General features: G+C 36.7%; 1 protein-coding gene and 3 long non-coding RNA genes across 5 annotated transcripts; all 4 read right to left on the minus strand.

Annotated features, from left to right (window-relative positions):
* Positions 1 to 526: 526 nt before the first annotated feature.
* Positions 527 to 2,122, minus strand: LOC134214309 (large ribosomal subunit protein eL28). The gene is made up of 4 exons (XM_062693718.1): positions 2,009 to 2,122; positions 1,592 to 1,697; positions 1,152 to 1,274; positions 527 to 896 (listed from the first exon to the last, which is right to left on the minus strand). Exons 2-4 carry the CDS (start codon positions 1,685 to 1,687, stop codon positions 663 to 665), a joined length of 453 nt encoding a protein of 150 aa, XP_062549702.1. The 5' UTR covers positions 1,688 to 1,697; positions 2,009 to 2,122; the 3' UTR covers positions 527 to 662.
* A 4,282-nt stretch (positions 2,123 to 6,404) lies between these two features.
* On the minus strand, positions 6,405 to 7,778 carry LOC134214310 (uncharacterized). The gene is made up of 4 exons (XR_009979729.1): positions 7,731 to 7,778; positions 7,529 to 7,645; positions 6,943 to 7,471; positions 6,405 to 6,865 (listed from the first exon to the last, which is right to left on the minus strand). It is a non-coding gene; the product is annotated as an uncharacterized LOC134214310 (long non-coding RNA).
* Positions 7,779 to 8,499: 721 nt separating this feature from the next.
* Positions 8,500 to 10,206, minus strand: LOC134214311 (uncharacterized). Its single transcript, XR_009979730.1, has 3 exons — positions 9,882 to 10,206; positions 9,185 to 9,265; positions 8,500 to 8,729 (listed from the first exon to the last, which is right to left on the minus strand). It is a non-coding gene; the product is annotated as an uncharacterized LOC134214311 (long non-coding RNA).
* Positions 10,207 to 10,560: 354 nt separating this feature from the next.
* Positions 10,561 to 11,758, minus strand: LOC134214312 (uncharacterized). 2 transcript variants are annotated; one of them, XR_009979732.1, is made up of 4 exons: positions 11,546 to 11,758; positions 11,263 to 11,476; positions 10,947 to 11,203; positions 10,561 to 10,894 (listed from the first exon to the last, which is right to left on the minus strand). It is a non-coding gene; the product is annotated as an uncharacterized LOC134214312 (long non-coding RNA). The 2 variants fall into 2 exon arrangements; XR_009979731.1 differs by having other exon boundaries at positions 10,561 to 11,203.
* Positions 11,759 to 12,946: the final 1,188 nt, after the last annotated feature.

Here is a 12,946-nt window from a genome sequence, read left to right on the forward strand (position 1 = left end):
TTCTTATAGTTCTGAATTTCGGCGCCCCCCTAAGGCCTGGCGCCCTTGGCGGGGGCCAACCTGGCCAACCACACGCTACGGCGCTGATTAGAATCGATCACTTGTGTTCAGCACGATCACGATCAATTTGTTGACACATGGTTATCACTGCCTTATGAAGGGATAACGCAAATTTATGTTTTATTCCACACTGGGGTCTCCAGTTAGCCTCAAGTAAAAAACATGATTACCAATCCGTAGATGGCTAGTTCGGTTCTCAATCCGGCCTAGGATGTTTTCGGATGGGAAACATTCTCAGCTACCTCTAGATACATATTTATGCTTGGCGGGCATAGAAAAGCCTCCAATAACTGAGAATACCTAATTTAAAAAGCAAACCATTTCTAGTTGAAAATTGAGCCATCAAAGAAGACCCATACTTACCATACCTAATTACTGTGAAGGATCTCATATCTCATATGTATGTATGCACGGCAGCTTCAATATTACATTTGGGAAAATTTCTTTAGATATTCACAACGACGCATTTGATAGTTATTTCATATTTTATTTTTCCTTCTCATTGTGAACCCACAGAGTCACACAATGTTGTTGTTTCCTGTTAAACAACGATGTTCATGTTTCCGCCAAATTCACAAATTCTCCCGTCACTTTGTTGTACTTTACTCCGCTTTCTTCGGAGCGGCCGCAGCAGCGCTGGCAGTACCAGTGGTAGCCTTGCCTTTCTTCGTCGACGCAGGTCGCTGTGATCGCAGAATAGCGCTGGCCCGTCGGAGAGCAGCTTGGCGAAGATCACGGCGGTAACGGTTATCGTTGACGATATTCTTCAGCTTCTTCAGGGTCCGGCGCGGGCGATGCTTCAGCGTTACCTTAACGGTGGCCTTGGCTGGTTTAGACTACGACCCAAATTAGAATAAAAAAACAAAACATTTACTTATTGATATGCTTAAAATTTGAAAGAATAAATGCTTTGATAGATAGTCGATATCAGTATTGGGTAGTGGACGTAGTCAATTCATAGGACTTTCAGTAAGCCTTTTTCCTCATGAAGGTGGAAAATTAATACGCATAGTGGGCAAAAGCTATTAACATTTTATAAGAACTTTTACGCACTTTTCATTGAGATGTTAAAGATGTAAATGTAAACATACCTGAAACTTCGGCCGCTTGTAGACGACCTGAATACCCTTATCAGCTGGAACGACTCCCAGGGACTTCTTGTGGACCAGTCCGCTGTAACGGAACGAGCTCAGGTTGGTCAAGTTGTTGGCCTCCTATAAAGAAGTGTTCGTATCTATGAGAATGGGGAAAATCCGTTATCTCGTTGTAAATCTTCTTCGATAGTAAAGCAGCAATCAGAATTGTGTACCAAGCACAGACAAATGGACGTAGACAATTTAATTTGGAGTGCCACATTCTTTTGTCTATTAGAGGTATTTACATGGAAGCGATCAGAAGTAGCAAATGTTATCAACAGAAATGTTCCGAAGAACATTCAGAGATCTTGGTGGTTAATATATCATCACAGAAATGCTTCCAAGATTCGAGTAGCACAATTCTAAGTTACATGCAAGAGGACACTTCAACTCACCGTGCTGAATGGCTTCTTGATGTTCCGGCGTTTTAGCAGGAAAGCGTTATGATCACGGATGATCAACCAGTTCAGATGAGACGATGAATCGGCCATTTTAGATTACCTGAAATAAACAAAAATATAAGTATAAGATTAGTTTTAATGGCAGTAAACAGAGAATTACATTGAACCGATAAACGCACTAATTAAAAATAAAAGCCAGATTGAAGATGGCGAATGAAAACATGAACACGTTTCCAAGCAGCTTAGTAATTGGCTCAATAATTCACTCACGTAATTCAATTAAACTAAAACTTCTATAGCACTAAACAAATGAAGAACAAAAGACACCATTTCAAACTGTTTTAATCTTCCAAAGCTACCAATTTATAAAAAATACCGAGTTTTCAGGACGAGAGACTGAAGGCAACTCACCTACTTTCGTTGGCTGACAAGATGGAAAAGACTTTGCTAGCTGTGACAGCAACCGACAACACTTGCCGAACCTGTGTGTGCGCCGAAACCGGAAGTAGAGAAAAAGAAGATCCGAATGAAAATTCATGACATGGTTTCTGTTTTCAAGCAAGTTGTCAAAAATACCTGCGCGATGTTCGCGATGTTTTTATACACATTAAATATTTAAATAAATTTAAGATCAAAAAACCCTGATTATTCCACCTAGCGGTATTTAACTGCACTGTAAACCGGCATTACTCATTAAAGAGTAAAATAGACCCATTTTTTGACGATATATGAAACTGTCAAAATAATGGGTATTTAAAAAAAATTGATAGTGGGTAACTTGTGTCCACTTTCAAGTTCAATGATTTTACCCATTAATGGGTGAAAAAATAGTTTGCGGCAAATCTACACAAGACTGCCGTCACGAAAAGCTAACTGAAGTTAAAGTGAGAATTAATTTAGTTCTATTTGGTTTGTATGTTTTAATTTATATTATTTCTATTTATTTCAGCAAATGGAAATTTTTCAATCTTCGCGGACAGCTGATTGTCAGAAAAACGTTAGGTTTGCGGACAAATGTCGATGCCAGCTGAATTTGTGGAGCCTGTTCCCGTAGAAAGAATGCTCTGGCGGTGCGGTACTCTCGGCGGTACTGCCATTGAAATATGTGTATTATTTATTATTGGTGAAATAAAACGATTCTATTTAATGTAAATATTCGGCAACTGTTTAATTGATTGAATTACAATTAAATTAGATTTTATTATTGGCGATTTCTAAAATAATAAAGAGTGAATTTTACCCATTGTCAACAAAAAACTTTTTTCAATAATGGGTGAAATTTACTCGGTTTTTTGACGTACAGGATGTTTACCCATTAATGAGTAAACGTTGTTTACTCTTTTAATGAGTTGAACTATTTAACTTCATAATGGGTACTTTTTTACCCATTAAAGAGTACTTTGGCGGCACAGTGTGGGTGCTGCGGATAGAGCCGCTTTTCTGCTCTCAAGCGAGTAGCGGGATATTTTGAAATCAATCCCATAAGCAAAATTATTTTGCAGTTACTCGGCTGTCAAACATTTCCCGCTCTTCGTATTTCTCTTTCCATGCTGCATGAAGGCGCACAAATGCGCGAGACTCTACATGACTTCCTGCTCCATGACATATCGACACTGTTGTTTCATAAGGGCCAATGTCGCAAACGTAAACAATGCCTTTTCCTGCAAATTCCTCAACAACAAGGACCGCTCCCAGCTAACAAGCACTTGGAACTGGTGGCGCTCCGCGCCTTCTATCGAACGGAAATTGAAAATACCGCCAAAAGTCTCTAATCTTCCTGAAATCAGCAGAAGAAGTCAATGTTTACGTTTGCGACTTTCGCCCTTTTGAAACAACAATGTCGATATATTCCTGCTCCAATCAGCCGCTGAATCTCGAGAAATCTCGTAACGAGTGCTTTTTAGTTGCATTCCTACTAATTATCCACTAGAAATATTATGTGAATATATGTATTACAAAAAAATGCAAAACACAAACTAAGTTTATTTTTACTTTATCTCCAAATAATAACAATACTTCTCAATATAAGATCTAAAACGAACATAACCACAATCTTCAATGTTTGGCTCCGGCACAATAGAAAATTTTGGCTTCAGTTTGACAACCAAATCGATTCTATCCGCACCACCCAGGTATTTAATAAAGATTATAGATATTGCCTGATTTTCTCAAAATTGCACGCGGCGAACCTTTCATGAAAGGTACCGCCGCGCTTTCTGCACCCCGTTTACTTGATTCTTATGGATGAATAGCATTGCGGTGTATCGTTTGTCGCGGCCGTACCTTTCGACAGTCATTCGCCGCGTGAAGTTTTGTGCAAGTACCCATTTGGGAACATTACAAACGCCGCGCAGTGTATCATATCCAGAAAATCTGACAATAGTAGAATCTATAGATGAGCGAAAGCATGGCTGAATCGATTTTTTTTGCCCGTGCACACGCGCATATGACGTCACAGCCCTTAACGTTTGCATTGAAATCGTGACGTCATGCTCGTTTGGAGACACGTTTGACAGTTCGTTTGGAGACAGAGGATTTATCTCCGCTCATCTATATATTCCACTATCTATAATAAAAATGAGTGACGTTTAACGTTCGCACACTGATGTGCAATTCGGCATGTGTACACTAATAAAAATCCACACATTTTTATTGGCAAAAATCTAAAGAAATTCACAAATCCAGCTTTTCACGCTAGCCATAAATTAGCAAGGGGTGAATCGAATTTGACATATGCTGTGAACTTAATTTAAAATATTATCTTAGTAGCCTTGAAGTAGGATTTAAATCTTCCCCGTTACCATCGAGATTTGTAACATTGTTTATTTTTAAACAACATGGAAAATCACGCATCATTTTCTTAAAAATTACTAATCATTCTTCCATTTTAGGTCTCTCATTTTATGCATATAAAAATGCCTCAAGAGCTACGCAGAATGAAGTCAACAACGGTTACGATACTTTAAATGGTATCAGCTATAGTGCCTTTAAATTTCGTCTGTTTGGCCAGCAGTCATTTTGGATCGACCTTGGCTCTAACAATCCGAGACTCCCGTGCCGTGACTCTGCAACGAAACCTTTTGCAGATATTTTCCATGTTTTAATACTATCGAAGGCTAGGTTAAAGTTTTTGCACTGCTGTCATTTATTAAATCAGTGATTATCTCAGTCAGCCTCAGTCGAATATGCTTTAAATGTACGTTATCTAATCCATTTGTTTCAAAATTGCCATATCTTATGGGCCAAACCCAATGGATACGTTTGCGTGCGTTTTGACAGTTTCCCATTGTGTTTGGCCCATTACGATGGAGCTGTAAGATGATTCTTCCGGCAATTTTATCGTGAATCTATCACAAATCTCATATAAGCGCATTCGACTATGCTCATCTAATTTGTCTCTCGTCTAACTATTGAAAAATCCCATGTGAGAAAAGAAGTTTATCTCCTCACATAAACCCTTTCGTGATAAGTAGTTTGTCAGTAAATTTAGTCAGGAAACGCGCGGCTTCAATAAGATCATTCAGATAGGCACCTCATATTTATGATGATAAGATACAACAATGATCTCATTCACAAATCTGTGTGATGGATAGATTAGCATCGAGAGACTCCGACTAACATTTTGAAGCCCCGAAATCATAGATTTTACAAACCATAGATAGTATCAGAATATCACACTGCCGTAGAACGTGCGTGTTCTCGTACTGTAGAAAAAAATGCAGGAAAGCTCAATAATCATCAATTCAAATACATATCACAGCCGCCAGACAAGCTTATATTATCTTAGATACCTAAAAGAAATACAAATTAATAATACATTTTAATGGATAATATGTTAAACGAAGTTATGAAGGCATACTCGAATTTCAATTATGACAGTTTAATAATGTTTACAAAAAAAATCATTAACTCACCGATTGCTAAGATCTATCTATGAATATTATAGTGGACACAGCATGTGTCAAGAGGGGTGATTCAAAGTATTATGGCACCGGCGCGTAAAAAGCTGGATAAATTTTATGTGTGCGTTAATAACCACCTGCTATAGGAAAATCCACATAAAGGTTATTAGTTAATAACAGTTATGTGTAATTCCACATATGTGCTATGCGAATTCAAATAGCCGTTATGTGGGAAATGCTATAGTCAAAATTTATGTGTGCCACACATAATGGATATGATTGGATTTTTGTCAGTGTAAATACATGTTTGTTTTCCTTCTGCTCATAACCTCAAAATTGATCGAGTCATCACGATGGTTGCGAAGGAGTCAAAAATATATGGAAATATACTCATTTTTACCCAAACTTTGCTGAGTAGCACCATCTAGGAGTGTTTATTTTCCTTTTATCGCCCGCTCGGAAAGATCTCCTAGATGTCTCCCGTGATATCTCTGAGACAAAAAAATTAGTCTTCTAGATATTTTTCTTCGATCCCGAATAGAATGGTATTATTTAACTATTTTTCTAGTTATCGTTTTTAGATCAAAAAGAATTGAAATTGAATTTTAAATGGAAACATAAAAAATATCAAACGATAATTATACCACACTGGCAAAAAAATCCATATCAACTTTATGTGTGGCCTATATAGATATTTGCAATAGCATAATATTAATACATTTTATGTGTAGATCATATACCAAATGTATAAGCGCTACACATATCTTAGATTATAGATAAGTGATGCATTTCATATGGCTTGACGATAAACGCGAATAGTATACCTCTATAAAATTTATAATTATTCATCAATATGGTTTATTCAGATAAATATAGATTTGATTATCTTATGGTTCCAGTAATTAATACAAACATTGGAATTTATTCATCTTCAATTTTTATTTTCTAGAAAAAAAAACAACGTTTTTTGGTAGTATAGTTGGGTATCGCTAATCGGCATATATTACATTCTCTGATGTTGTTATTATATCCAAATGACGAACTCCAGCAGCCACCACTGCCTGCTTGCGAGATACACGCATTTCTCTTAGTGGGACCAGTTGAATGGGCGTTTATAGCATTACTAACGTTGCACAGTTTTTAGCAGCAGCCTTCATCAATATTTTCTTACCTTTCTGCATTTTCATTGCTATCCAATCTTCAATGAACGAAATCAAATATTCGGACAGTGATGGTTTCTGTTGTAGCCTGGGAACCATTAGTGATTTTCTATCGAGTGCTTCGTGAGGAATCGTTTGAGCCTGACAGCAGGATCTAATCGATGTGCTCCAAACTTTCAGGAAGTTGATTATCAAATCGCCATTCACTGCAAAAAGAACATCATTAGGATTCTATTATTGCTTCTATTAATTAATTCTTTTGATCTTTTGGAGTAACACATACCTTGTGTTTTATGCATCTGATGGAAGGCAGTGATAATAAACTCTCCTACCACCCAAAGGCTTGTAACGTTTCGTCCATCCATCCAACACCGTAGCTCAAATCTCCTTCTCGTCACTTATTGTTGCTCGGCGACGGAGCACTTACGGAAACATGGGTACCAAAAGTTTCCAACAGCAGACATGTAGGTATATAACAGTTACTCCTTCTAAGAAGTTGGAAGTTGTGTAACTGTAACAGTCCGGAGGTGATGTGTCGCAAATGAAACCTGGGCAGGAGTCTGCCCTCTGCTGATGACAACGAACAGAGTGACGATATACGCGGAAATCTGGCCCAAAGATCAGCTCGACAAACTCAGAGACCAGGTTATTCAGCCAGCGATATTAATACTACCGGACTACTAGCTCCCGGAGATTTTTACGCGTTTTCTTGCCTCTCCTTCTTTTTAGGAAAGTATCCGATAGTTTAATTTGGACAAGGTCCAATGTTTGCGACCATCCTCTGCGTATTTACCGACTCCAGCACCTGAGAACTATACAAAATAAACAATAATATACATGAAACACTTGAGGTTATTGAAGTATCTTACGCTTTCCTGCCTGCGAACATCATACTCGTCAAGGAACGGTTTTATATCGCTTGAAATTCCTGTTTCTTAAAATTGCGAATCGTTTTTTTACTAGTTTGTTTACCACGATGCAGTACACTAAAAGAAAATACAAGTAGATTTAAAAAAAAAAAAGAAATGAGTAAATAAAATAATTACAAACATATATATTTAAATAAATTACCTTCAAATTTTGAAGCAACGAGCACGAAAAAACCGGACTTCATTCCATTTGTATTGTTCTGTTTCACTTTGCTCTGTGGGTTCGTATAGGCTATCATTGTAATTAAATACCAAAATAATCCATTTTATGTGTCAGACGTTATGGATTTTTGCTATTAAGGTTTACACATATTTTCGATTTGTTATGGTTGTAGAAATGATTTCACATGCTGATTTAGCGTATATGCATGACTTTGAAATGCATAACAGGCACATGAAGTATAATAACCGTGTGTTTGGCCTATTTTATTAGTTGCTACACATGTATAAAATTATTCGATTTTTAGTAGTGCATAAATAATATTTACGATAGCGTCAATAATAATTTGATTTTGGACGATACACTGAATGGGTTGTTAAGTATCGTTACCATTCAAAAAGGCCTATTTTTCCTTATATTTTTGTCAGGCGATTTTACCATATATCGTTAGTTTATCATCATTTCTTGTCCTGCGATGATTCGGATTATAATTGTATTCAACAAAAAAGATCAGTAGTATGGTTTTTGAAATCAAATTATGGATCAAATAAAGATTCCATGGTTAATTCAAATTAAAAGGGGTATAATAAACATCAAAATATATGATAGCCGTATTACATTTTGTATAATAGTATTTTAAGAAATATGATACAGAATATGATAGTTGAAAACCACTACCATTCCTGTAGTCATTGCTTTGGATTTTGTTTTCCTGGGTTTTCAGTTCATACAATTATTTATTATTTTATTTATTATCTCATACATTTATTATATCCATTTTCTGAACAAATCTAAAAAATCGACGTATTTTTCAAATGATTTTGTTTTTATAAATGCACTATTTAGCCATAGTATACGCTGACTGGTTCATACAATACCTCTAAAAGGATTCTTAGTCGTGCCAAATCTTTGTCCATGTTCAGTGGATATCCTGTTCTTGCATCAGCGACTAATAACATGTTTCGGTGGAGCTGCATGTTTCTAGAAAATATGTCAAAGAAAACAATTATTGACTGTTATATAAATATGGAGTCCAGGGCAATCATCTGTGCCCTGACTTCTTGATACCGTGGACCCCCGATAATTTGAACGGTACCTCATTCAAATTAACGGGGTTCATTTTTAATTTGAACTTCTGGTTACTCTATAAGCATCAGAAAAACTGGTTTCTGGCTACTCTCTTTGCTGGTTTGTTTTGATTCTGCGTTCCATTTCACGATGTTCCATTTTTCTTCTCTCGATTCCACGTGGTAAATGACGTTTGAACCATTTTTAATTTGAACGATGTTCAAACCAACGGGGTTCAAATTAAAAAGTGTTCAGATTAAGAACGGTCATATTACCGGGGGTCCACGGTAATAGCAGCCCAATTCGATACTATAATTATCAGCCAGTCACAAGACAGAAGAATTATATCCATAATAAACTTTTCTTACCTTTGCAAGCCTTTTTCGCGTTTCAGTTGAATCCGCAAGTGTAAAGGTGAACCGTTTTTTCCCTTGTGGGAGCTGTTATTTCTGAAAAAAACCCAGATTAATCCACCTAGCGGCGATGATGCCTTTCTCGTGCATCGTAAAATGTACTGAAAAAATCACATAGGAAAGATCAAAAAAGCACTTTAGGGGGATAGATCGCATATTTTTTATCATTTTGCATGTTTTTGTATTAATTACTATGCATTCCCACCATTCTTGAAAAAAAATTTTTTTTTCGATTTTGAAATTTTTTTTCCAAGGGGGGACCCTTGGGAAAAAACAATGATTTTTCAATAATTCCGAAATTCAATGTCCGATCAGGCCAATTTTCAATAGCAAACAATGGGACCGCATTCCCCGTCGAATGCGACTTGTTGCGAGTAAATCGGGTAATGCTAAGTTCCAAAAAGTGTGTCTACAAAATTTGTACACATACACACATACACACACACACATACATACATACACACAAACAGACATCACCTCAATTCGTCGAGCTGAGTCGATTGGTATATAACACTATGGGTCTCCGAGCCTTCTATCAAAAGTTTGGTTTTGGAGTGAAATTATAGCCTTTACGTATACTTAGTATACGAGAAAGGCAAAAAAACAGTAAATATATTCTTGCATTTTTTACCGTAATTTAATTTTAACTTACATGTATTATAATTCGATTTTTGCAGTTTTTGGCATGCAAATTTCCTATTTAAATAAATCCACATCGCCTTGCACATCGCCGTGGACTTCAAGACAAAAAACTTGACAAAAACTAAAATGGCCGTTGTTGCTAAAAAAATGCACTGAAAAAGAAAAAGCCTAATTTTTGAGTTGGTGCTAACTATCTAAATCATTTACGATAAGATACGTGTAAAATTAAATTATATCAGAAAATCCTCACTACAACATGTATAATCTGTAGATCATTGTATATGATCGGGTCGTTATTTTTGGTAATCATATAAATGTTCATGTATCATACAGTTTATGATTATTATAAGTGAAATGGAAAACTAATAATATCAACTATTCGGCGTACAATTTATTTCTATTCGGGATGTCTAGAACCTGTCAGACCTCAAATCCGGCTCAAATGCAACAACCGTTTCTACCTCAAATTTTCGGCGAATGAACCGTTTGAACCGATAGAGATTTGACAGATAGAATCTCTTCGATACTTCTTAGACATCTCTTAGACTATGGTACCACCATTCTAGTAGATTTTTGCTAGATATAATGGAGACTTGGGTACCTGAATAGATACTTCTTCTTCCTAACATTTTTTTTTGGAATTTTCGGTTTGTTGACATCTAAAATTCAAAAGCTGGAAAGTTCAGAATACTTGTTTTATTTTACATTTTTATGTTTATTAATAATAAAATAATGGTATGGACTAGTTCAAAGATGGACAAAGATGTGCTGCGGCGTGCTTCTGATGCTGCACGAAGTGTGTATCGTTTTTAGTTTGGTGACACCGGGTCTGATCTCTCCCGACCGGAACATTGGGCGTGTACGGCATTATACCGGCCGCTTGTAATACCGGGTGGATAGGGCAAGCAGGAGTTTGCCCGACTTCTCTTTGTAATGCGGCCTCGAATGTGGCATACAGGTGCGTGCGAATCATCGTAGTCATGCAACCCAGGAATAGAGGTGTTGTCCAATTGGTCGTTTTAGCTACATACAAATAATACTTAAACTTAGGAATGGAATCCAACAAACTTCTTACCTTTACCGTCTCCATCATTCTTCAATACCGCGCTTTATTAAAATGTAAATCTTCACCTTATAAGAAGTTCTGGTGGAAGCTTATTTCAACTGGGATTTGCTGCGTGAAACCTGCATCCTGTCTATACTAATTACAGTCACCGTGAACGCTTCATTAGCGCCGGTGAAACATTTTTGGACTTCACATACCTCAAGTGCAGTGATTAAATGGAGTTTTCGAAACGGGTGAATGATCGTGCTACTGGGTGAATGATATCTCTATCGAAAAAAACAACCGTTAAGTGGGAGGTGTACACTACAGAAGAAAAATTACTTACCTGTTCGATCTTCTGAAGTTTAGCTTGTGAAACATCTCTGATCCCCTCGCTCTCATTTCGATGAATGCGAGAAATTAACAAAGGCACCACTTCGTCGGGTTCGATTTGCTCCGCAAGACAACAGAAAAACCCAGACGGATGTAAGCATTCAGCTCTGGGATTCTGGATACATTCCCAGATTCAGCCCCACTTGATGAGCATGATAGAGATGCGTCTGAAAATGATCGGAATTGGAAATTGAGTTTAATTTGAAAGGGATAGAAACTTACAGATGTACCATTACCATCAGAGAGAGTCGTTTTCCGCCGGAATTTGCCCGTTTTTATCAATTTTTCGTTGATGAATTCCGCTGGAGCAAAATATGTTTATTCTGAGGTATATTAGCCACGTGGGCTAATGCAATTTTCAAGAAAAAAAGGAAATTTCGCAAATTTTTCCCAATTGAAAAAACAGCAAGGTAAAGCTTTGACTGAACCACCAAACACTCGACTCGGTGAAAAAGTGACGACGAAAAAAAGCACGAGGTTTTGTGACAGTTGAACCGCTTAATTTATTTGGCGGTATAAGTGTACCGGTAACATATACATGCCCAATCATTCTAAAAAGAAACATGGGTTATGCGTTGGATGAAATTGTGGCTTTGCTAAAGTGGTTTGCGTCCTATCCATTCCTGTTCGCTTTTAGACATCCTTCCATGCGGGCACATTCGGACGTGAGAATCTCAATGGTGCCTTTTTCAAAAAAAAATAGTATTTTGGACATAAACCCGAATAAAAATACAACAGAATTACATTAAAATATCATAAAATTACAAAACATTTCTCGCGTAACATATGATTACGGCTTATAAACCAAAACCATGATTTTTGATTTTCTAGCATGAACGATTGCTTCGTAAATGATTCTTCATCCTAGGTAAAACTCCGTACTCGATATCTCTTAAGAAACACATTTATGTATTGCTATTTTTAGTGAACGTCTTATGAACCATTTGCACCATGATGGTTTTTAAGTCCTTTGTTGGCGCCCTTAACTACCATGCGGAATGTTTGCTTTGGTTTTTAGGCCGTTCACTTTATATTGTTTATTTAGGAAAACTAGCTTCAAGTTATTTTAAAATGTATATTCTTACTAGGTTTTCGATATATCGCATAGCAGAACTTCTCTGGCTAATAAATCTAAACAAATCCGATTATGTTATTAGCTTTGAGCAAACGACTTAAAAATCAGACGTGTTGCCGGTAATGCGAGTAATCGGCGCGATTTTTGTTTTAGCTGAAATTTTGTCGATTTCGAACGGTTTTTCAATTAATCTTAATCTGCTGTTATAATATAACCATTTACGTATAGCAGTGACATGGTTTTGGCAATGAAATGTGTTTCTACTTCAATAAATGAATTAAATTAGTCTTAGAAAACTTGAACCCCATTTTTCTCGGTTCAACATTGTTGGTTTTTCGGCCCTAATCATATGTTGCTCGAGATTTTATTGATGAACATTCAATTCTATTGTTCTTCTATTGTACCAATAGACGAATCCAAGTAAAAATAAGAAGAAGACACACAACGGTGTTAACTTTGACAGATCCTACAGCACAGCATAGGAAGATCATTTTAAAATGCTTATAATAAATTCTAGACAAAATGTAATTAAAATCTGATTGAAGTATGATACGGAAAAAGT

The sequence above is a fragment of the Armigeres subalbatus genome, chromosome 2 (genome assembly GCF_024139115.2).
Source record: "Armigeres subalbatus isolate Guangzhou_Male chromosome 2, GZ_Asu_2, whole genome shotgun sequence".
Taxonomy (NCBI): Eukaryota; Metazoa; Arthropoda; class Insecta; order Diptera; family Culicidae; genus Armigeres; species Armigeres subalbatus.